General features: G+C 34.1%; 3 protein-coding genes across 4 annotated transcripts; 1 reads left to right on the forward strand and 2 right to left on the reverse strand.

The window, feature by feature from the left end:
- Positions 1 to 736: 736 nt before the first annotated feature.
- On the forward strand, positions 737 to 5,700 carry LOC124829010 (lipase class 3 family protein). The gene is made up of 7 exons (XM_047302429.2): positions 737 to 1,362; positions 1,513 to 1,710; positions 2,891 to 3,163; positions 3,411 to 3,513; positions 4,057 to 4,175; positions 4,414 to 4,590; positions 4,772 to 5,700. The coding sequence occupies exons 1-7, from the start codon at positions 1,057 to 1,059 to the stop codon at positions 5,522 to 5,524; spliced, it is 1,929 nt and encodes a 642-aa protein (XP_047158385.2). The 5' UTR covers positions 737 to 1,056; the 3' UTR covers positions 5,525 to 5,700.
- Positions 5,701 to 6,162: 462 nt separating this feature from the next.
- LOC124829011 (uncharacterized) lies at positions 6,163 to 9,412 on the reverse strand. 2 transcript variants are annotated; one of them, XM_088105760.1, is made up of 8 exons: positions 9,017 to 9,412; positions 8,805 to 8,935; positions 8,568 to 8,645; positions 8,228 to 8,265; positions 8,080 to 8,124; positions 7,918 to 7,969; positions 7,122 to 7,228; positions 6,163 to 6,548 (listed from the first exon to the last, which is right to left on the reverse strand). In XM_088105760.1, the coding sequence occupies exons 1-8, from the start codon at positions 9,270 to 9,272 to the stop codon at positions 6,383 to 6,385; spliced, it is 873 nt and encodes a 290-aa protein (XP_087961886.1). In that variant the 5' UTR covers positions 9,273 to 9,412; the 3' UTR covers positions 6,163 to 6,382. The 2 variants fall into 2 exon arrangements, with proteins under 2 accessions (XP_087961886.1, XP_047158386.1); XM_047302430.2 differs by having other exon boundaries at positions 7,122 to 7,218; positions 8,228 to 8,272; positions 9,017 to 9,406.
- A 506-nt stretch (positions 9,413 to 9,918) lies between these two features.
- Positions 9,919 to 20,621, reverse strand: PLDP1 (phospholipase D P1). The gene is made up of 20 exons (XM_088105761.1): positions 20,197 to 20,621; positions 19,283 to 19,384; positions 19,021 to 19,145; positions 18,786 to 18,927; positions 17,739 to 17,909; positions 17,447 to 17,620; positions 16,863 to 17,105; positions 16,607 to 16,723; positions 15,400 to 15,539; positions 15,122 to 15,271; positions 14,674 to 14,830; positions 14,048 to 14,581; positions 13,695 to 13,805; positions 13,266 to 13,412; positions 12,985 to 13,179; positions 12,812 to 12,913; positions 11,672 to 11,803; positions 11,527 to 11,592; positions 10,497 to 10,558; positions 9,919 to 10,402 (listed from the first exon to the last, which is right to left on the reverse strand). The coding sequence occupies exons 1-20, from the start codon at positions 20,446 to 20,448 to the stop codon at positions 10,156 to 10,158; spliced, it is 3,369 nt and encodes a 1,122-aa protein (XP_087961887.1). The 5' UTR covers positions 20,449 to 20,621; the 3' UTR covers positions 9,919 to 10,155.
- Positions 20,622 to 25,237: the final 4,616 nt, after the last annotated feature.

Genomic DNA, 25,237 nt, shown 5'->3' on the forward strand with positions numbered 1-25,237 from the left:
TTACATCAGTTCTCATAAAAAGAGAAGAAAATTCAAAATGCATTATAGAGAATTATATATTTTTTATTATTATACTTAACAATAAATCGAATTATTTTTTGAAATTTTCAAAAGAGAATCAATATAACGTGTGATTTCTTCTTATATGAATAAAAATAGCTACTTGTTAAGATATGATAACTTATAATCTGTTAATGCTGTTATTTAATAACAAAAAAAACAATGTGTATAAAAAATAACAAAAAAATACGTTAAAAGATTGTTTAAAAAATAAAGATTCAGAATTTTTTTTAAGAAAACTTATTAAATACAATGTGTAATTTATGTTTTGCTATGCTAATAAAATATAAGAAAACGTATTATGATAGGGTAAAACATTTTCATATCATTATTTAATAATTTTTTATTTTTCAAATATCCCTTATTTGTTTATAGTAAATTAATCTTTTAAATTTTGGGTCGGGACAGCGCATTTGAAAAAGAAAAATTGAATATTTTATAGACTTATTGTAAAACAACCAAGAATTATTAGAGAATATTAGTTATGCAATTTTACATTAATAACCTTAGAATACAAAGAAAAAAAGCAAAAAGTGAGTAACAATTTCAAATAAAAACAATATTCAAATCAAACTGAACTTAGCATTAACTCTTCTGATAATAATAGACATTGACAAAAATCAAACTCAACGGTTTTAACATATTTGCACTGGAAGCAAATGATAATTCACCCTAATGTCTAATATACCCTTACAAAATCCACAAATATTCAAAATAAACAAAGGACATTATAGTAATCATGTCCAAACAGTATGCGAAGCTTGTTGTTCCAGATGATGTGTTCCCAGTGGGTAACCTTCCCCATAAAGAGAAAGAACACCCAATAGTCTATTTTTTCTGTCACGATTCCCATTTCACAACCCAAACCCCAAATTTATAATCTTTTTCCAAACCCCATTGTTTCCCCTAAAAAAAATCCCCCCTAATTCCGCTCATTTGTCGTTTCTTCGATTCTTGAAGCGGTCTACTCGGCGCGTGGCCGATCTCCGTCAGCTCATGGCGGCGGGGACAATGGCGACGGCTGCCGGGGCGGCGTTGATGCTGTTTTATGTGCTGAGCCGGCGGCTGTCGCGGAAGGCGGAAGAGGACAGCGAGGATCACGGAGGCGGCGGCGACGTGTCGAAATCGAGCAGATCGGTGCGCCGGAGAAGGCTTTCGAGGCGGCCGGCGCAGGCTCCGGCGACGCTGCTGGAGTCGATCGGAACGCTGTCGGAGACTTTGAGGTTCACGTATTCCGAGACCTTCGGGAAGTGGCCAATCGGCGATTTGGCCTTCGGAATCAACTACTTCATGCGCAAGCAGGTAAGTTTTATGAGATTCTGAATAAAATTGATAGTTTTAAGTGAAATTGAGTGGTTTCTGTTTCTGAGCATGCAGAAAGGTGCAGGCTTTTGGGGGGATTCTGACTTTGGGAATAATGGGCCCGTGTGTGTAATGGTTTGCATTTTGCAGGGTAATTTGGCAGTTGCAAGTGTCTATGCTGGGAGTGATTCTGTGCAGCTCAAAGGGGATGGGATAATTGTGGAGCTGTACGAGTTGTTGAGGCTTTTGACTTTGTGTATGCTTTTCTCTAAGAAGCCATTTCCTGTGTTTTTAGATTCTGCTGGGTTTTCCCTTGATGATGTGCTCATTCAGAAACCGAAAGCTGGGGTATGTTTTGTCCTTATCCACTCTCTCTCTCTCTCTCTCTCTCTCTGCTCTATTACTTTCTGTTTGTGTATTTTATAATTTTGAGGTGAGTGGTGGAGAGGAGTAGAACAGACCACATGCTCTCACAGAGAGTCTGACTCAGCCACTCAGATGAGTTTAGAGATAGTGGCATCATTCTCACCGTTGTTCAGAAGAAACGACAATGAATTGAATCCACAGATCACTGTATTTATATATTGATCCTCACTGTAAATATTTTATATACTAAAAGAAAACTATTAGCACAAAAACACAAGTTTTTCTTAGGGTCCTTTGTAGGTGACAAAAAGTGCTCTTACGTTTCCCCTTTAATCTTTGTCCCCATATTTGGGTTTATACGTGAAACTTTTGTTTACTCTTTGAGATAATAGGGAGCTATAGTTTGGATTACCTGTGGTGTAATAGGCATTTTGAAAATTTTTTACACTATTTTTTTCTTGCTTTTTTTTTTTTTAACATTAAGAGATAGGAGACTCCTTGTGGCTTAAGGAGATAGAGAGACAAGAAACCTACACACTATTCAACATGTCACATTAGAGAATCCTTTCCCCCTGCTGTATTATTATCTATATGTAAAACTTATGTTTTGTAGTGGAAGTGTGCATGTTCTAATAAAACAAGGTGTACTTCAACAAATTTAAATCCCAAGAGATTGAAGACAAAATGAGTATACAAAGCCAGGCTACCTTTTTCAGATTACTGTAATTTTCAACTGCTATTCTTTTGTAAACAGTCAGTATTTGGAGAAGTCTGGAATGTTGGCTTATCATTTAGAGTAATCTGTTAAAGCAATCATAAGTTTGTTGTTTATGTCCAAAATAATCCGTAAGAGAGACTTGGGTTGTACGAAGCTGTGATGTTATAAATTCCCTGTAAGAAAAAAGTGAGGTAGGTATGTTTTTGTTTGTATGAGATGGTGGTTATTGATTTCTAGAGAAACACACACAAACAGGTGTAGACTTGAGTTTAAATTCTGAAAATATTTGACTCACCTATTTTAGTCATTAATTTTACAAAATATGATCTACATTGTCTTCTGCTATTACTCTGTGTGTGTGTTACTGTGATCTTTTTTAATATTTCCTCATGTTTTCCTAATCTTTTCTCAATTTGATGATCTGTGGCATGATATATTTTGCAGCTTCTGAAGCCTGCATTTACAATTATATGTGATACACAATCAAAATGTTTACTTCTACTGATCCGGGGTACTCATAGCATAAAGGACACACTGACAGCTGCAACTGGTGCTGTAGTCCCTTTTCACCATTCAGTTTTAAATGATGGTGGGATTAGCAACTTGGTTTTGGGATATGCACATTGTGGCATGGTTGCTGCTGCTAGATGGATTGCAAAGCTTTGCACTCCTACCCTACTTAAGGCTCTTGATGAATTTCCAGACTTCAAAGTCAAGGTATTGTTTTAACACATTTGATTTGGAAAACTGTATCATTACATTAGTGTACTGAATTGATGACCCACTGGTAATGGCTTTGTTATAGGATCTTATTTTTTTTCTCTCATTTCTTTGTTCCTTACACTATTCCTTTTTTCAATATTTTTAAATTGTATTTCACTCTTTAATTTTATCTAATGAGTATTGCATATAAACATGTACAAGTATCTTTGTTAAACGGTAATCCTATCTTATGGTTCTATAGATTGTTGGACACTCACTTGGTGGCGGTACTGCTGCGCTATTGACCTATATTCTTAGAGAGCAGAAAGAGTTCTCTTCAAGCACATGTGTCACTTTTGCTCCAGGCATGTACTGATGAAGTTTTTATTCAATTAAGATATTAGATTATTTATCAGTTTCTGCAGTTTTGAAACCACATCTCATTATCTTGATTGGAATGTGCGTGCTAGACTACAAGTTCACTAAACTTTTTGTGGCAATGAGAGATTTCCAATTACTTCAGTTCATTATTATTGTTCATCATAAGATGTACTATATCAACGTTGTTTGTATTTTTCTTACGATTTGTTTGTTCACAAAGTCAATGGTTTTGTTACAGGTTTAACATTTAATAGCAAGCATGCCTATTTTGCATTAGAATGTAATAGTGTCTAGTTACTTCTTCAAATAAACACTAAAGCATGGATGAGTGAAGAATGTAACACATCGCATGATATTCATTTGTTTTGAAAATCCTTATTCACTGAAATTGTTGTCTATGATCTTGTTTGATTACTTTCCTTGCTCAATTTTCTTTAGACATTGAATTTTCTCTAACACGGGATCCTTTCCCGTCTCATTATACAGCCAATACTAATTTTTTTGTATCATGATTGTCTCTTTTGCAGCTGCTTGTATGACATGGGAGTTAGCAGAATCAGGAAAACACTTTATTACAACCATTATAAATGGTTCTGATTTGGTGCCAACATTTTCAACTTCATCCATTGATGATCTCCGATCTGAGGTGAGCTAGCTAGGACTTTCGATGGTTTTGACAAACATTAATGTTCATTACTTAATTTGTAAACTAATTTTATCTAGAAGGCTTTTTTTATTTATTTATCACAAAACTAATAATTTTGAAAAATTATGCAAAAGTCAATTAAATAGGAGTGGCAATGAACCATGCTGGAGGTGTACATTAGACTCAATTTGTGATGTAATCTTGCTTCTGCATCTTACTCGAGTTGGTTTGTTACTAGGTCACTGCATCCTCTTGGTTGAATGATTTACGGGATCAGGTTGAACATACGAAGGTCCTGAATGTTGTCTACCGATCTGCAACTGCACTTGGATCTCGCTTACCATCTATTTCCAGTGCAAAAGCTAGGGTAGCTGGTGCTGGTGCTATTCTATGGCCAGTAACCAGTGGCACACAGGTAACTTCAACTTCAAGCTGTGCCATATCCAATTAACATTATTTAACATCTAGCACATAGTGCTATTTGGGATCTAGCTTTCAATATGGGATTCCCCATCAGTTGGTCAATTTTGTAGTTAGCTATCTGTACTTAACATGGATCATCCTTAATCTGATGTAGGTCGTGTTTTATATTGCAGGTTGTGATGAGGCGTGCACAGAGTGTTGCTGAGGCTGTTGTCAGAACTCGGTCATCACTGTCATCATGGTCTTGCATGAGTGCACGCCGCAGAAATGTGGGTCCATCAGTAAACTCTAAATCAGAGGATTTAACCGAAGCATCTCTAATATCTGCAAGGAACACAGAATCTGTTATGACTGAAGAGGTAGTAGTAGAACCTATGCTTAAGGATGAAAGTACATCCTCAAGTGGAGGATCTGGCCATGATGACACAGATGAAGAAGAGCCTCTCATTCCTGCTAATCAAGACATCACTGCAACAGCTGTTGACGAATTAACAGAAGGCCAGTTATGGTATGAGCTAGAGAAGGAGCTTCAAAAGCAGGATAATGTTATGAACATTCATGCTCAAGAAGAAGAGGCCGCAGCAGCAAAAGAGATCACAGAAGAAGAGAGTCAACTTGTTGATGCTGCTGCAGAATGCAGTAGCAGTTCAATCACTACATCAGACAATTTGGACAGCCATCGATTTTATCCCCCTGGCAGGATCATGCATATTGTTCCTGTACCTTCATCGGATGAATCAAATTCAAATTCTGATGACCCTATAGAAGAACATGTCTGCTTATATGAAACTCCCAGAGAGCTGTACAGCAAGCTCAGACTTTCAAAAACCATGATAAATGATCATTACATGCCCATGTATAAGAAGATGATGGAACTATTAATACGAGAACTAGAGAAAGATAGCAACTGTAATATCTTGAATTAAAGGAAACAAAATAGCAATTGCGAAATTGTTAGTGGACTGAGTACATACATATTTCAGTTCTTTTTTTATCCTTGCTGGCTACTGCCATGCTGTAGAAAATTTTGGTTGTATGAATTTGATTCTTTTATGGTAGGTACATGTATAAAATGAGAAATTAAAGATGTATTTATTGTTCATTTTATGAGGTTGTACATCTAACAAACTGGAAATGCAGTTTTTTGTCCAATGCATTCACTCGTTTTGGAGGAGTAAAATTAACTTAAATACTTGTATTAGGCCTGTCAGGACCTCGGCTGATAAGTACAGTGATGCTCAGGTATTCACTGTTTACGATGTACATGCATTATGTGGTCAACTTCGTATTCAAGCTTGATTATCTCTTGATGTGAAATTACTTAATGCAGATTTTTCTAGGACAACTTAGGGATCGTTATCTTAAATATAATATTTAACTAAAATCTAACAATCATTGAGGATTAGCAATAAAATCATGATGGAAGATGGAGCATGTATACTGCAGTACCAGGCTGAGGTAAATTGGTACTCATCACAATGAAAATGAGAAGTTGAAGCACATGGTTTCTGAAACAAAAACACGTTTGAATCTTGGGCGCTAAAGAATAATGTGCTCAACCAAGGAAACAATTAAACGGTACTCAGCAACAAATTTCTTTTACACACATGCTAAGGTCAGTTGTATTGATGCTGTTTTTAGCTTGATATTCAGCACCAAATCGGAAGAGTGAAAGTCGTGAATCATGAATTATTAAAGATTGTACAGTTTTTATATTGAAGAATCAAGCCCTTCAGCCCATCTGCCATCACTTTACATTGATATATTCATTGCTGCTAAAATTATCAACCGCCATAGCGGTGCTTGAGGGATTCAGGGGGCTGCTCTTCCATGATACCAGAACCTGTTGTTGCCAAGTACTCGCGAATGGTTGTTTTCCGGTCAGCAAGATAAGTGTGATCCAGAAAGTTGTTGTAGGCTGTTTCACCAAGATTCTTTGCTGCTAGTACACTACAAAAAATTTCACTAATACTGTTAAATTACAGGGAATCTAACTCTAGACTGGGTCTAAATAGTGGAAAGCTTTGTTTGCCAATTCTATTATCATGGTTTTGAGGAAACTAATAATTTTTTGTTTCTCACATTGAAAGAAAATTGAAAAGGGATACGTGAAAACTTGACAAGTAGACAGAAACTATAATGAGGAGAATTGTTGCTCGTGAATTTGTGACCTGTGTGAACAGGCAATCCAATTTACACAATAGGTATCGTCATTAGGAAGTAAATTGCTGTCAGTTGCATAAATGAATCTGTAGAGTACATCTGACAGCGAGGTTAGCTGATTAGAAATTTAGATGAAACGTTGTGATTTTATACTACAGAGAATGCTAACAAGAGTCCTTGAGACATTGGTTAAGAAATAAGAAAATAGAATGTTTTTACGCTCCAACGTGATTTCCCACTGAACTCTTTTAACGATTAAATCTTTGACTGGTGCCTTAGTTAGCATAACCCTTGTACTATTTCCCCTGTTGAACATCTACTAAGAAAAAAATGACAAATGGGTTTTCACCCAGTGCTTACCAGTGTCTAAGATAAACCCGACAAGGTAAGACATCATCTCTCCAAATTTTATCTATATTCCACCGTCCATATTGCTGAAAATAGATTTCCTTGATTCCTGAATGCAACTGTAATGTAAGAATGCATAAATGAAGACAAAAGACAAGAAATAAGAGAGAAACAATCTAGGTATGACAAAAGGCATGCATAAATAGACAGTCAGATTTTTTCTTTTACGTAAAATATATAAATCACCTAGAGCTCTATGATTGGAGGAAAATCAAATTTAGTGAACTATCGCACCCTTCTTTTTGCCTAGCCAGAAAGGTAAGAAATAGTGAGGAATGTCTAGTAATATTTTGATTGTTGTAAACATCCCACCAAGCAGAATATAGAAAACTGGTATTGTTATAAATAATTCAGTTAGTATTGCATATTCGTTAATTAGTTAGTAGGCTGTTATTTAACCGCTTGTTATTGTACAATAAATAGTAATATGATGTATTACTATACATGGACGTGTGAGAAACAAAATTTTAGATTCAGTACTCAAATCTCTACTCTCTCCTTTTTCTTCACTGTTTTTTATCATCTAAGTCCTCACGAGTTTTTCCACAAATACAAACTCTATTCAATTCACAAGAAATTAGTTGGTATTCTCCTTAATCAGATTCTGGGTTAGATTTAAGAATAGAAGATACTATTTAGTATGCCGGACACAAACGTGAAAAAATAATTTGGAAGAACCAGCCTTTCAAGTTTCCAAAACATTACATGCCTCTTGCTCTTAAAAAGCACCACGCCAATGAAAAATTACCTTTACATCTAATGTTGAAAAATTCCTCATCACTGTAACGGGCACAAAGGACCTGAAAAAATTTTGCCACATCGAATGACCAATTTGCTAATGAAATGACCAACATTCCTTATGAGCAGAGACAATTCATGTTTTGCCACAACAACAACAGTCATCACATACCGCTGGAAAATCAAAAGCATGGCCATCAAGCGTTTCAGGAAGAACCTAACACACAAGGAACCAGAGATCTCAAGCCACCACATACAAAAATATCAGAAGACTCAAAATATAAAAGCAGCAAGCTAAAAATCTGCATCTAGATGCTTACAGCAAGAAACCGAAACTCAACCTCCCTCTTGATGAAATCTGGAATCTAAAAATTCATCCATAGAAAATATTAGCTCCAGTGCTCAAGCTAATAAAAAACCGGCACACGCTAAATCTGAAACTGCCAGATTCCCTGTATTTTCGGCGCATTACGCAGTCAGTAAATTGTATCATTAAACAAAGATTAGACAACTCATTCTATCTTGGTAGATAGAACTTAAACCACTCATTCGAGATCAAAGCCGTCTAATCTTCATCCAATGGCTACAATTCTCTGATTACGTGATGCGTGGAAAGTTCGACTGCAACAAATCCAGAATTTAAAGTATTCAGTACAGTACCTCAGATTTTCTGATCTCAAACACTGTTACTACAAGAGTTTCTCCTTCACATGGCTCCACACTCAAGCTCGAAATCTCCTAATAACATTTTCATCACACACAGCATAAGCATTACAGTTCCAACGTCCCTTCCAATTTTTCCTTATTTTCAATTTCACAATAAAAGAAATAAAAATGGGCACCATTGTTCTTCCCACACTACGAAGAAGTAAGAGTTACGGTGTTGTCAGAACGAACCATGGTTTCGGGCTTCGCAATGCCGCGCTCGAAGAAAACCGGAGCGACGTGCGCGAAGACCCGCCGGAAGCTTTTCAACTGTGCGGTTCTGAAGTTTGCCAAATCGGGGAAAGTGCTTCGTGCGCTTCTCTCTGCGAAGCAAGGAACGGTTACGTCGATGAAGAGGAACAGTAATAGTAGAGAAAGCGCACGTGGTAGTAATGATAGTTTACCGGAGAGGAGAGAGCCGAAACCGCATATGGAGATGTAACCGTCCGGAGAGAGGAGAGATTCGAAGTCGGACTCATCGTTGAGTTCGGCTGGGACTGGAGTGGATGATCGGAGAGCAGCGGAGGCCATGGCGGTTTTGGAGACAGAACGAGAAGCAAAAGAAAGTAAGAAAGTGGCGCGTTTGTGGGACGCGCGAAAGGCGAGTGATGAGAGTTGGAAGGGGAAGTTTATGGAGGCAGTGGTGGAGGCTATGTTCATCGTATAACAGCGACTGTTAAAAGCTCGAAGCGGACACGCGACAGGGCGCGATTGAGTAGTTAGAATTTGTTGAGAAGCTGATAAATTCAGACACAAATTCTTACACTTGTTTCTTTTTTCCCTAATTCAATTACATTAGCCGTAATGACATGTTCACGATCAAAAATTAGTCACATGAACTTTATATAATTTTAGATGATTTGGAGCTTTATCAAAGTTAAGGTGATGTTTTCTTTTTCATAACAATATTGACGAGACTATTTATATGGTAAAAAAAACTTTGTATGAAGAAAGTTTAGTTTGACATGTTATATTGAGCTAGAATGGAATAAATTATTATAGCAGAATCTGTCAATGGACATGTTACACAAAAGAACCAATGCTTCCATGGATAGGCTGTTTGAAATCATGCCTTCCAACATTTCCTAAATTTAACCATCAGAACTAAATTGAGACGGTGCCTGATTCAATTTACAGCACACGTTTACATCACATTTTTTATCATCATAGATTATATTGACTGGTTTTTAAGACAAAAAAAGGTTAATTCAACAATAGGGGACAAAGAAACCAGTAATGGCAACGAAATATAGCATATTCTTACGAAACGTTGTCAGTTTGTAGTGTACATCTTTGTCTACGAATATTATTGAACAGATTTTTTTATAAAAATTAAATTGATATCATTTATACAGTGAACAGTTACAGATACATTCTCTACAAGAATATCGTGATTATACCGTGTCTCCGAACCCCCACCCCCCCCTTTTCTTTTTCTCACCAACAGAATTGTAATAAAAAGAATTCTGCAGGTATTAAATTATAACCTATAAAAATTGAAAAAGAAAACCCAAGATATGTTATGTACTGGGAGACATCGTACTCAATGGAAAACTTGAGTAGCGTAGTATTCGCTTTCATTAAAAGCAGGTCTCAGACTTTCCTGACACATGAACTCCAAGGGAAAAGAGACCAGGTGACCCTTCACTGATGCTAATCTCTCCAAGGGATCGGTGTTCTTAATGCCTCCATCACGATAGGATTCCAATTTTTCTGGGGCTATTCCTAAATCAATGGTCGTGTGACCAATCCTTTCTTTCCAAAAAAGCACACTTTGTCTGAAGGCATGTCTGCAAAAACATACGATTAAAATAAATGTTAGGGACTGACAATGGAGAAGTTTCATCAAAAGATGTACGATGGGCAAAATTATTACTGACATACCTGGTGTGTATCAGATCATTAGGTACGCAAGAAAAGACATCCTGGTAAATTGTAGTATTTGTCTGTAAAACGTATCCAGGGATAATTATCAGTTTTATTACTGAAAAAATTTCTCATTAAGCTATTCAGAATCATCACAAGATCTCCAAGAGGAACTCAAATCACCTAGAAAAACATGTGCATATTTGTTTTTGTGTGTTTTGTGTCCGCAATGTTACGAGGCTAACCGTGTAAAACCGAAAATATATAATCATAAATATCTTGTACAACAAAATAGTAATGCAACCTAAATAACTTCCCACGGGCTTTGGTGCATTGCAGTGTAAAAGGACTCTGGAAGAGTCAACAATCAAGTGCAAAACTTTCATGCCATAAAGTTCAAGCACATACTATAGATCTGTCCTTCACAGATGCATATCCAGTATTGCCCGTTATCCCCCACACTGAGATTAGAATTTAAACTGACACTAACTGACCATGCTAGATATTTTGACAAAATCTTTTTTTAATATAGTTGGCCACATGAATCAAACAATATCATCATTTACTTGTCATAAAATCAAATCCTCAGCAACTTCATTAGGTTTTATGTCCTTTTTAATGATTTCAAAAAGATTTTTCTTAGTTTACCTTTGCTTCCAACTTGCAAGGGTATTCTCCATCATATCCAATTTAAACAAAATTAAAGTTGAAGTAGGCAATTTGCTATCTAGCCAAAAAGAAATTGAAAAGAAAAGAAAATAAACCTCAAAACAGACACAAAATGAACAAGCAAATATGTATCAGCTATCATCAATTCCGGTCTTCAATAATTAACTAAATGGATGGGCAATGATATAATGAAGAAAGCAGAGGTCACTTTAAAGGATAACTATTTATGCAAAAAATACTTTTAGAAGAATAAACTTATGCACGAAAATTTCCATATAACACTAGTAAGTTTATAAGAATATATCACTTAAAATACCATCATTCATATCAAAAGAGGTGAAATTAGCAACGAGTATCAACATTCTATTGTTCTTACTACCTTTGCCGTAGCCATCCAAATATCCTTGTAAGTAGATTCAACAACTGGGTCCATTATTTGATTGTCCTGAGGAAAAGATATTAAAATAATCATTACAAATCAGGCACATGAAACAACTACTTACTAAGAATGTAAAATTAACAACCTCTCCTGTAGGGAGACCCAAGTGCTCAGACCATAAGGACAATCGAAGGGTCAAGGAAAACTTTCCAGCTTTCCAAGGTTTTCCATCCATATAAGAACCAATCAACTCTCTGTCTTCTATAACTACGGCAATCTGAATTCCAGTGAGAAGATTCAAGGAACAGAAAGGGGTTCAATAATTATGCATTAACAGATAACTTAAAGCCAAAAATAAGAATATGAAAAAAAGTACATGGCAAGCAGACCAATTTATTTATTCAATACATAATTTTAAAGGTGACTAAAAGGGGGTTTGCAATAAGACAGACCTGCCAGTTGAAATTATTCATTCATTAGTTACATATTTTATTTTAGGGAGTTCCCTGAATTTGTTAACACGTTAAACTATATATATAAAGAGTAACATTGAACTGAAATCGTATGCTTTTGTGACATGCACGGATGGTTTGTTTATATTTATAAACAGAAATCAATAAAATAAATAGAGGAAATTTTATATCCTCCACTAATAAAGATACGATCCTAGAGTGATCTTGATATTTCTGATTATAAAGATATGATCATGATATCTATAAAGAACGATTCTTATTTCCGTAATTATCACAAACACATTTATGTCAAACTAAGGATTTTAAGAAGAAAATTCAAAGTTTATCAAGGCTGAGAATTAGATTTGCAGTCTACACGCTTCCAATAAAATGTATACACACGACAAGATAACAAAATATCAGTTTCATTAGGAATCAAATGATACATTAATGTATCCTGATAAAATGCACTTAATGTTCGCGGAAATTAGTAAGTAGGCAGGTGCAGTCAATTAATGAGTCCCGAAAATAATCTCCCCTAAGACTACCAAGAGTCTACAGATATGAATGCTATGTATAATTTATGTACACATGCACATTCTCTTGAATAATAAAGTATTATCATTCTCAATTCTGTCTTAAACATTTATTTCTATATTTCTCCTTTCCCCTCCAAATTCAACAATTGCAACTAACTTGTTTCTATAATGAAATTTAGCACGGATGAAAATTATTTCAATGAGGGTGCATGAAATGAGATACAGAGAACTTAGTACAAGTTAATTTGAACCCCTATGTGCAACGAATAAAGTGAAAAGGGCATGGAACTGTACCTCAGAATCTCTGGAGCCAAGTAAGCTCCTATCATTAATATTAGCAGATCCAATCAAAGTTATACTGTCATCAACAATCATGATTTTACTGTGAACATACACCTGCAAAAAAGTTTATACCATTAAGCTGACTGAAACAAACTCTGTACATAACCATTGATGTATAAGAATACCTGGCTGGTTGCCACAGGACCCCCATTAAGTCTACCATAAGACCTTAGACCATAGAAAGAGATGTAGTCATGTATTTTAGGACCAAGAAGTTCATAAAGATTATGCAAGATAGAATTCTGCCCCCTGCAAATGGTTCGATACTGCCAGTGCATTATGGCTCTTACAGATGCTGCACCACTATCATCAAGGCCCCCCTAGTTAACAGAAAAGTCAGTCTAACATTTATGCAAAAGCAATATTTACAGTGTTTAAATAAAACAAGAATAAAATTGATAGGAACCTGGAAGCCAGGCAGCAGTGGTATGACAATTATAACCCTGAAAGTTTTTCTGTCATTGTAAGCTCGCATAATTCGTCGGTATAAAGCTTCTAACACACGATTGCGTATCATCTCATCCCCAGAAAGACCTGAGATAAAAAACTGATTCTGGAATATGTGCCCAAGAATGAATTACAACAGTCAGAGAAAGATCCAGAACACATTAAGGATGTAATAAAATATCACAACCACCACTCCTTTAATTTGAAAAAATGAAGAGAGGAGCAGAATATATAATATTGCTTCATCAGTTCAAGAATCCATAAAACCTACACATTATATATTTATTAGAATATATATTATAGCATATATTAGAATAGAGATAAATGATTTTCTTTTATTCTATATGCTAATATATTCTAATGTAAAAGGAGGAAGTTTATTTAATACCTCAATGTAGATGAAGTATTCAGCTTTCTCAATAAGAGAACAATAAGCACTATGGATGCTCTCTTCGGTTTGACTTGTTCCCGCAGACCATTGACTCACGCTCCTAATAACCTATCAATGAAAAGGTTTATTGAGAAAAATATCCAACAAATGTTGAAAAATTAAAAGGATATTAAGACAAGAACAAAAGGAATAAACTAGTGTTTAATACACGCCTGTAAAAATTTAATAATTCCAGCAATATAGTTTACTCTTTATGTTGAGAAAAATGGATAAAAGCCAAGTGTTAAAAATATCTGACTTTTCTCAATAAATAATAGTTAACTATTAAGTAGGTCATGAGAACAACGCACTTGGCAACGGCAGGAAGCAAGAGGACCAACTTGTCCTGATTCCTCAGGAAAACCTCCCTGGTCACCCCGTTCTTGCGTCTCCCACCATTCTGGATCTGTATTTTGCAAATCAGAATGAGCCACTCTATCTAGAGACATTTTCTCGCGATCATGCTCAGAATCCAGATCATCTACAAAGCCCTTCATTGGTGTGTCTGAACCAAGTGCTACAATTTTAGCCTTGCGAAATGAAAAGGGGAGACCAGTGCTGATCCTTCTTGGCTTGTCCAGGCAATGTGAAGAGGAGATTACACCATTCAACTTTTGGTCTCCTTCATGAGTATCCGACCCATCAGACTCCTGGGGCAAAAGTAGAGGAATATCTTGGTCTTGGGAAGATGAGGAAAAAGAATCTTCTCTTTTAAGAACTGTTTGATTGTCTATGTTCCCACTTTGAATCTGTATCTCTCGGCTTCTTCCCAAGTAATGTGGAATAACCATATGATGCTGAGGCATTAGTAATGGTATTGCTTCCTCATATAAAGCTTTGTTCCTCTGATTTGAACAAAAACAAGATTATTTCCTATTGGGAATATAGGAATAGAACTGGAATGATTCAAGGCATCCAATGGTAAAATATGACTAACCTTTGCATAATTCCATCGCTGAACAAAGTGCCTAGCAATGTCACGGCAAGGTGGTCCCCAAAGGGCACAATGAACATCGTGCCAAGGCATACGAGGATATTTCTCACGATCCAATTCATCTTTCATTGTATCTTCCCATGAATTTGGTTCAGATTCTCTGTCAAAATTGAAAATAAAATGACTTGTGTTCAACAGGTAAGAGCTAGTCTCTAATCAATCAAAGATGAATGACATATTGTAACACATTCCAAGCACAACCTTGCCAATCATTTTCTTTGAAATTTTCATAGATATTTATTGGGGCACATCATATATTATATATGTAAAATGTTAGGATCAATCTTAGGAACTGATATAGAATTGTATACTTGTATAATTGTATCACAGCATGCTAAACAAAATCTTACAATGTGCCTTCGTGATTATACACTCTATTCACAAAACTTACCTTGGGTTATAATAGTCTTTTCCCGGCCAGGTTAGAGGAGGGAAATCTCCTACGTTATGCTCAGATGTGTCATAACGACCAAAGCATAAATCCAGTCCTCCAATAAAGCAAATATGGTTATCAATAATGACAAGTTTTTCATGGTGTGACCTGTATGTAATAATCACAAACAAATAAGAAACCAAAAACGTGCAGTATAAATGATCTTTTCTTGGAAAAAATACAAGTTTGTTATAAGACCATATAGACTAAACACCAAGTTTTCGGTAATTCCATACCACAGGTAAACACCAGTAGAAAAGTGGTCAGGATAGCGTAATACCCTCACATTCTCATGAATGCCAAGAAGCTTTTTCTTGCTATAAACACTGTTGATTTTCAAAGCAAGAGCCACCTCTTTGTAGAGAAGAATGTAAATCTGCATTAAAAATAATTCAAGCAAATCTCAACACTTCCATGGAAATAAAGGAGTTTGGACATGCATTGCCCAGGTGGCATACAACACAGATGAGTGCCTTTGCAACTACGTTTTGATAGTATAGACTGTACTGATCTTATAAAATCAATTCATCTACTCTTCTCCACTATGACATTAAAATCGTTTATAAAAAAATACAGTTCTATATGTGGTATGAAAACATTCAGCCAGTACACCATTCATAGAACAAACAATAAAGCAAATTGTGGACCTACTTGTTCTACCAAGAGAGGGGAGATCAATAACAAAGTTTTACTCAGTCATTTTTAGAAATATCCTAGCGCTATGCAAGACAATTCAAAGACAACAAGCAATCATCCCTCCCTACCTAATCACGTAAAATGCATGGATTTTGGCTCACATACGACAAAAAGCAGAAGCATGGACACTGTCAAGAAATTATTTGACAGGTTTTAATACATTGCTTAAGTAGTTTTTGACTGCGTTCTTAAAGTCCATGATTCATGTGCTATGTAATGACTCAGAATTTTAGAAACAAGAAAAAAACTGTTGAAACAAGATGCTCATACAGAAACCTGGGAAAAATAGACCATAAATTTAAATGTGTGTACCTACAGTGAAATTTAGGCCAATGTCCAAGGATGAACACAATATTCACTTTTACTAGTGAAGATTACAAGGAGCAGTTAATCAAATTTCAAACCCTTAGGCCACACAAGCATATTTACGGGTCCATATCCATTTGCTTCAGCCAAACCAAGGGTTCAAAGACAGGTCAAATGTGGGCAAGGCCCCAAACTGAACACAGACACTTTGCAAATAAATAAACTCAGGACATGACCAGCAACATAGAACAAGGAGTCCTCCAGTGAAAGACACAACATTATTACATTAGAAAACGATTGCAGATAAGATGACTGAAAGCTATCATACTAAAATCTTTGGAACGGTTGTATTATACTTGTCTCTTACAAGTTAAATAACCCAGACAAAAAGAGTCCCTTAAAAAGGCAAGGCATTGCACACGAGTTCATATAAATTGTTACCTGAACCCCTTGCTTAGCTTTTCCTTCCAACAAATTATCAAGCCTTGATGAAGCATGAGTGTGAAAAGGTCGCCGTAGATACAGTTCTGGGCACAGCCACCACCCACAGATAAATATCTGCATGAATCTTTCAATAATTGAGCATAATCTCTAAAACAACCATTAATCTCTCTCTCCCTCTCAGTCTCTACCTTTCTGCCTACGTATAGGTGTGTAAAAAAGTGGGCCTGAATGTTAAGGCAGTAAAAAAACAAACCTCTGATTTTGCAGCCTCAATTGCAGAAGCAATGGCCTCAAATGCTGCTCGCCCATCAATAAACCACTGGGCTTGACTTCCATCTTCAATTAAGCCTCTTGGAGGAGCAAATGAACCATAACGGTGAGGATGACACCAGCCTTCCGGAGGCCTGAGTCCAGCATCATTAATTGCAGCAACCCAATCTTTGACTTTACTTCTACTTTTCACTCTAATTCTGATACTGCGGATTCCACAAGCCACCTATAATATTTAGTTTGGTGTTAAAGTTTGAAAAGGTATGTTCCTCTGTATAGTATTACCATACATCTGATAACCACTCGTCAGTTAATTGCTAGTAATTACATAAGAATAAACCTCAATTCGGTCCTGAAAAGAATTTTGGAACATCAATTTGGTTGTCAAAAGAAAGCTTTCAAATTCCCAAAATTACTAGTTTACTGGAATTGAACACTCGATGACCAAACATTATCATTAGAGGATCCACTTGATGTTCTGAAACTATTTGAAAGACCAAATTGGGGATTTACTCAAGATATGATATAAAATAAACATATTTAAGCACAAAAGAGCACCCATCTCACCTTGAATGAATGGCGTAATGGATTCCGTTCCTTCATTTCACTTGCCAGTGATAAACGACCATCCCCATTCCCATCCGAGGCTGGCAGTACATCAAAAACAATTATGTCCAGAGGCTGTGTATCAAAAGGATCTGCCAGCAATGCCAAAAATCCAGGTTTCAGTACAGCCCATACCTGAACATAAAAATACAGGGAAGTAATAATGTAAAATTAAACCAAATATAACAAAAGTTACCTAAAAATATGTAAATAACGAGATAAGTGAAGCATATCCAAAAGCATGATTCTTTACCTTTTGCCAGTTGTCATTACAGCAACTGAAACAGTCAGACAAACAACACTTTCTGGAGTCATCATCCTTCAGGATTTTGGGCAAATGTTTCACCATCACATATTCTTCCTTTAGCTTGGGGCCATATTCAGGTGAAAAAGACAACTTTGATACCTCCAAAAACTTGCAAACCTAGAGAAAAACACTTCTTATAGTAAAAACAGCATTTAGTGATCATAAAAACCACAGTTTCAACAACAAATCAAATGGAGAAGATAAAAAACCAATAAAGCAGCGAAAAATTAACTTAATTAGGCATGGATTTTAACTGAAAATAAAATATGCTTTACAAGTTTCAAGGTCCACATCACATTACATGTATTAAATATGGCTGCCAAAAACCATGGCAGTAATTTGTTTAAATTCAAGCCCTGCAGAACCAATAGGCAGCCCAGAGCACAAGCTCCCACCATAGTGGGGACTAGGAAGGATCAGATACATGTAACTTTAACCCTTAGAGTGGAGAGGCTATTCCAGACTAGAACCAGAACAAGAACCAATTCAGCCACACTAGAAACAGATTCATGATGTCAGCCTTCCCTGCCAAATCTAGTAATCAGATGCCAGGATTTCACAAGCAAAGTGTGTTGACGAACTTGGATGATCAATATTTATAATAAAACTAATATCCCATAGTAAGTTTTGGTGCAACAGTAAAGTTACTAGCTTGTGATCTAGTACAGATGGATTTTCCTCATGGAAGCCCCTCAGCTAATGAGGGGGCATGGATGTGTACATCTGAATATCTGATACTTGCCACCCCCACAATAGTAGGATAACATGCATCTCGTTGCTTTTCAATGAAACTAATATAAAAAATTAAGTCATTCCATTGCCACAGCAGTGAAGAGACATGTCTACATTTGCTTAACAAATAACCCAACCCATAACATCAAACTGTAATATTCTATGCATATGTGAAATGTCTGACACCAAATGACAATGAATCAATGACTGTGTTCCATAACATGACAACATAAATTTCAAAAGCTCATACACAAAGCATACCTCATGAGAATTCACAATACTGATATTTCCCAAAAAGTGATTCAAATATCCTTGCATTGCTCTCTTTGCCCTCTCTGCAATAGACTGCTGTCTTCCCAAGGCTGGTCGTATAATTGGTAGAGCAGCACTAGATGGAACATCTCTGCGCAAGAAACAAACGTATACAATATTATGATCACAAATCAACATGTTACAGTTATAGAGTGCTCTATAGAAGTTGCACGCTGGGGATCACCTGTCCTTAGCACTTTCATGAGTTTCATCAGTATGCAATGGGATTGTTTCATCATCACCTTCATCGTCATCTTGCTCCATAGCATTGTGTTCTCCAATTCCTAGATTTTGAAGCCATTCTTTAACCTTTAATATAATATTTCAGTGAACATTACATCAAAATCCAAACTTAGCTAGACACAAAGGATATCGACAAATAAGACAATAATGTACTGTAGCCATTGTGTATATATCATTAAAGAAATATAAATAACACTGCTCACCTGTTCCTGCTTCTCATGGATTTCCTCAATGAAGGCACGTTTTTTTAATGCGAAATGCAAAATAAATACTTGATGAGCTTTCTTCATTAACTCCCACTTGAACTGGAATGCAAATGAGATATATAAGTATCCTCCCGTAGGAATGAAGACTGAAAAAAATAAATATTTAACAAACAATGCTTCTCTTCCGTACAAATATCTCTGGGGCGGCGACAGCTACATAGGCCAGGCCAACGTTTAAAACTAACATACCCCAGTGCCAGAAGTTTCCAAGCTATGCAAAGTTATAGAGGATAGTCATTGCACGCAGTCTTACCCTTGCATGTACAAGGAGACTACTTCCGGATAAGAATTCATGACAAACTGGTCACTAAGGCTCAACTTTACAGCCAAGTGTTGGGCTGCCCCTCAAACAAGGCCAATAAAGGTTTAAACTATTGCTCACACCACCATTTATTTTTATTTTTTATTTTTTGTCTTTTTTATACGCACTTCAACTCTAAACAACTCCAAAGCCGATAAACAGCAGAAGTAAATGAGAAAAAGCTTAAAGTGTAGTTCTGAGAAAGTAAAATTAATAGGAAAAGTCCAAAGCTAACTAAGTTGCAGTGTTAGGAAAATAGAAACAAACTACAGAGCCATTGCATCACGAATTTCTGGTTCAAATTAAACCCTACGATATACTTGCCAAATACATACACACTTACGTACGTAAGTATATACGCACACGTACAAACACGGCGTATGAAGAAGCAACCGGATTCAGATAAAGGATCCAATTCGCTTGGATTTCGCACGCTTTAGCTTCACACAATTGGCACCAGTGCTTGCGATCAGAGATTTCCATTTTATTAAGAATTGAATTCCACGAAATCACGAACACACAGTGAGTGTGAGACAAGATGGCACGTTACCTGTCTGTACTGAACCTGAATGGTGTAAGAGAGTTGCATGGGGCTAATATCGCTGGCGTCGGGGCGAGACACGGAGACGATGGAGGCTTTCGGCAATTCCTCGAAAATCCGATTGGCCTCGGCGCCGCTGTGTCGGAACGACGGAACCGATGACATCTCCTCGGCAGTCGCAGCCGGCGGAGACGGCGGTGGCGAGGATTTCATCTGAACGTAGCGAGGACCGCCACTGGACATCAACTGCTCCGTGGCCATTGAAATTGAATCGACGTCGCCGGCGATAGGGAACGATTAGGTAATCAAACGCAACACGTTTCAAGGAAGAGGTGGTGCAACGACGTCGTTGGTGGTTTCGGATCCAAAAACAAATTCAGGGAGAGAGAGAGAGAGAGAGAGAGAGAGAGAGAGAGAGAGAGAGAGAGAGAGAGAGAACGCTAGTTTTCTTAAGAAGAGGAAAACTCGGAATGAGAGTTGAACTGTGAACAACGCCAAAAGAGTGCGCACAAATTTGATTTCTTCTTCACTCGCCTTCTAGTCCTTGCCTTTTTCCTTTCCAAAAAATTCAATTAATTATAAAATAAATTTAAATGCTAAAATATCTTAGAACTAAAAACTATTAAATTCTACAATTTTATGTTAGGAAAGCCATTCAACTCTTTTGACGTTTTCAATATTAATTTTTAATTAGATTCGAAATTTTGTTTTATAACTTTTGCAATAAATCAAGGGAAAGGGGATGCTTTTAAAAAATTAAACATGACACGTATAATAGATAGCCCTAAAACTTAATTAAGGAATGTATGATAAAAAAAATATAAAAGAGATTAATCTCCATATTAAAAATAAATAAATCAAATAAGAAAATTAAAAAGAAAAATAAGGATATTGTTTTAATCTCGAACTCAGAGTTCGACTATTGAATGTGTTAAACATATAAGTTTCATGGTGAATAATAGGTTTTCTGATTCCAAATTCGTCAAGCAATATTGTTAGTGTCAATAATCATACTTTAAGATATTTGTTTTGAAATGTAAAATTTTGTCACGATTTTAGTTTTAAAAATCTTTAAAAGACATTTTGAATAATGAAATGAGTAAAAATATTTAAACCGTCTTAAATTTTAATTTTTAAACAATTTAAGACTATTGAATAGAGTACGAACATATATAATTTAAAAACTGTATATATCAAAAATTTTATTAAGCCATTAAGTTAAAATATCACGAAGAAAATCATGGAAAGTTTTAATGATTTTTGTTAGTGTGATTTAGATGGGTATTATTATTTATTTTGTTTGGATGCAATCTAGAAGGTAGGGTTTGAAAAGTTGTAGAAATATATAAGATTTAAAGAGTGGTTAGTTGATTTTAGGGTTCAACGTTTTTGAATGGTAGGTTGGATGATGGGTCAAAAGACGGCTAAAATGGATTTGTTTGGGAAATGAAAGTTGCAAATTCTACGGTGGATCCTTAATTTGATCCATTGGTGAATAGATGATTGAACGTTTGACCAAAACACACTTGAAAAAAATATTGACAAATCATATGCCTCAAATTTTGATATTAAGAAAGAAACATGGCACTCAAGTTATACATAATAATGTAAATTACATTTGTTATATTTATATTTATCATTCTTCTCTTTATATTTCTCTATATTATTTAAATTTTTACATCCATTAATAATTGCTTTCTAAATAAAATAACAGTAACCCTAAATATGTGGTGATATTTTGATGTTAATTAACCTCCTTGATATTAATCACCATATTTAAAGCGTAATCTATATTTTAGAGTTGAAGTTTCCATCACACGTTTGTTTTTAATGAGAAGTTGTTATCACTTGCTTTGTAAGAGCTGAAGTTGTAAAAATAAAAAATAAACAATAAAGATATAGTCATTTGATTATTAAAACTTTAGTAGATGCTATTAGTTTAAAAAAATCAGAAAATATAAACAGATAATCATATTAGTTCAAAATTAAAACCAAAACTTTATCATATCACAGATTATTAAAATTAAAATTTCTTAAATTTTGTTACATCGATTTTTACTATGTTTTTTATTCTTTTGATGATACGCAAAAGGTTTGTTTAGTTTTTTAAATGAAGAAACAAGTCTTCGTAAACACGTAATTTACCTGATTTTGCAAATGTTGTTTCCAATTCTGCTTAAATGCATCATCACACGAAAAACCCTAAAATAAGTCGATGCACGTGGTTCCAAATTTCAGAGAAGAAAGAAACTTATCAACAACTCCTTATAAATATTTATATTCATTTAAAAACTATTTTTTTTAAACTATTATTGTGTTCACAACTTCAAAATAATTTTGGTTCATGCATATACATTTATGCATAAGAAACTAAATCATTGCCTTTAATGAGTCATAACTAAATAACTATAAAATAATAAAATTTATTTAAAAAACCAAATAAAAAAATTGTTTGAGATTCTACATAAATTAAAAATAAAGACAAATTCTATATAACTATAAACATTAGTTTATAAAATAATTTTATAAAATTGAATTAAAATTTTAATTTTACATACGAGTTTATTATAACTTGATTTTTTAAGATCACCCACCATCAAATATCAAATGGTTGAGAAAGATAGAATAAAAGTTTAACAAATAAACCGTCAAGCAAATGAGAATAGAGAGAGAATTATACTCTGTAGATAAAGGTTTGTTTTTAATAATTGATATATTCAAAAAAGAGTTGACACAAATTTTCAATTTTAAATATAAAAATAAGTTAAGAAAATAATTGTTAAGGATAGAAGTAGAATAGTAACTGTGGACAATGTATTCTATTTATATATTATTATAGATGTTAGAGATAAATAAATGAATAAAAGAGTAAAATAAATAAATATATATATATATAATTAAAATAAATAAATAAATAAGATAAAATAACCCTCATCACGTGTGATAGTAAAATAAGTATAAATAAAAATGAAATTAAATAATAAAATAATAAAAAAGTAAAACAATTTCTACACAATCTTTAAAAAGTAAAATAGATATTAAAATAAATTTTCTAATATATTTAACTTAAAATTTATACACAATTTCTGATAAATAACCATTTTTTAACCTAAAATATTTTATTTTTAAATGACTTTTTTTTTAAAATTTAACTTTTTTATATTTAACTATTTCAAACTTAATCTTGTTTTTAAACTAAAAGAACTATTTATAATAAGAAAAAAATATTTTTATATATAAAATTATTTATATTTATTTTTTATAGTGATAATTTTATTAATTTTTTATCAATAAAGAAAAGTGTAAATACCACTAATTTTAAAATAATTTGGAAAAGTTAGTCCAATAATTAAATATTTTTTAGTTATCGACGATTCATATGACATAAAATTCTTTACCTATTATTAGTCGAGTATCATTGTTACTCATAATTTTATTATTATAATTATCGTTTTATTATTGGTATTATAATTTAATGCATATTAAATATTGAACACACTGACTCATTTGATTTTGGATAAATCTACAATATATAATTTACATCATCTGTTTTTTATCTTTAGAAACAAAACACTACTATTGTACTAAGTTAAATACTGTTTATTTATTTGTAGTACAAAATAGTATTTTAGATAGATAAATGTCGTTGCATATTGTGCTAAGGACAATCCCTTTTAAATGTGGTACTATTCTTCCTCGGTAGAGATGGACTGGGCTTAATATCTATTTACGAACCCACATTGACTACAATAAGGCCATTGCTTTCTCAACCTCCACAATTACTAATTACACCATGCAATACCAGGAAAAGACTCCAACACCCTTCGCCTCACCACACCATCACTATCACCTCATCTCAAAAAGTTTTTCATTAACGTTTTGTTTAGTAGAACAATATAGATTGAATTGAAATTGAAATTAACTAAATCCTATATAATTTAAGTCAATCTATTAAATTATTAATTAGGAATGATAATGTGAAGTGAGTCAGGATATTCCGTAAATACACGAGAAAAAGTGTCAAATAAACAGAGTATTTTAGCCTACGGATCTGTTTATATCCATCTTGCATAACTCACAATTTGTGTAGACGGACTAACATGTATTTAGTTATAAAAACACTTATTTAAATTCTTAAATCCAGTAACACCAACAATATGTTGTATGTTTTTTTAAGCAAATTTTTTATTTATATTTTTTTATAGTTCAGCTAAAAGTAGTTAACTCATTCAGGTCCAATTTACCCAAAAATAATTTCTCAATTCATATTTATTTTAATGTTTAAATTCAGTTTAAAGTCATTTCTATTTCTATATAAGATTTACTTAAATATTAGAAATTATAAAATTATAAATATTATTTAAAAAAATAAACTTATAAATTTTATTATTTGTAATAATTTAATAAAAATAAAAGTACTAAAATCTCACGTCTTAGTATTTAGAAGAAATTATAAAACAAATAATTTCTTACACATAGCACAGACCAGTCAATTACAAATATTATGCAATAAAAGACAGAAAAATTAGCCCATATCTTCTATTTGGACCGACTTATCTTGTTTTTCATAAATCAAATATAGAGTAGATCAAAACGGATAAACCAACTTATATTGTTATCTCTATTATTGAAATGATTGAATAATTAAATTATCTAACTCAATTAAACCGTTCAAATTTAGACCAAATACACAGTTTGTAAAGAACACATTTAAAAACACTTGCAAAATTTGTTTTTGTGATTCCTACTAACCATTGACATAATAGACATTTGACCTATATTCTATTAGGTGTCACCCTCTTTCAAAGTAAATCGTAGGGTAGGTTAAAGTTAAAAAGTAAACAAATTACAACCCTTTGTCTCAAAAGCCTAATTTTAGAAGTCTAACTGGAAATAATTTCAATACGAAGCACGAAACAACCAAAATTTAAAAAAGAAAAAACACCAGAAAACAAAATTTTAATAAGTGGAAATTTTTTTCCAATTTATATTATTTTTTATTTTTCTTCAAGAAAAAAGAAAACAAAATACAATATAATTACTAACTCAA

This window comes from Vigna umbellata, chromosome 2 (assembly GCF_029865625.1).
Source record: "Vigna umbellata cultivar VRB3 chromosome 2, Vumbellata_1.0, whole genome shotgun sequence".
In the NCBI taxonomy this organism is placed as follows: Eukaryota; Viridiplantae; Streptophyta; class Magnoliopsida; order Fabales; family Fabaceae; genus Vigna; species Vigna umbellata.

Excerpts from the sequence above, each read along its gene's own strand:
- LOC124829011 (XM_088105760.1), bottom strand. The coding sequence starts at position 9,272 with ATGAACATAGCCTCCACCACTGCCTCCATAAACTTCCCCTTCCAACTC. Across the intron at positions 8,646-8,804 it reads TTGCGAAGCCCGAAACCATG|GAGATTTCGAGCTTGAGTGT; the intron begins GTTCGTTCTGAC and ends AAATGTTATTAG. Across the intron at positions 6,549-7,121 it reads CGGGTTTATCTTAGACACTG|TGTACTAGCAGCAAAGAATC; the intron begins GTAAGCACTGGG and ends AATTTTTTGTAG.
- LOC124829010 (XM_047302429.2), top strand. The coding sequence starts at position 1,057 with ATGGCGGCGGGGACAATGGCGACGGCTGCCGGGGCGGCGTTGATGCTG. Across the intron at positions 3,164-3,410 it reads TTCCAGACTTCAAAGTCAAG|ATTGTTGGACACTCACTTGG; the intron begins GTATTGTTTTAA and ends ATGGTTCTATAG. Across the intron at positions 3,514-4,056 it reads ATGTGTCACTTTTGCTCCAG|CTGCTTGTATGACATGGGAG; the intron begins GCATGTACTGAT and ends TCTCTTTTGCAG.
- PLDP1 (XM_088105761.1), bottom strand. The coding sequence starts at position 20,448 with ATGGCCACGGAGCAGTTGATGTCCAGTGGCGGTCCTCGCTACGTTCAG. Across the intron at positions 18,928-19,020 it reads CATGAAAGTGCTAAGGACAG|AGATGTTCCATCTAGTGCTG; the intron begins GTGATCCCCAGC and ends TTTCTTGCGCAG. Across the intron at positions 17,621-17,738 it reads GTAATGACAACTGGCAAAAG|GTATGGGCTGTACTGAAACC; the intron begins GTAAAGAATCAT and ends TTTTATGTTCAG.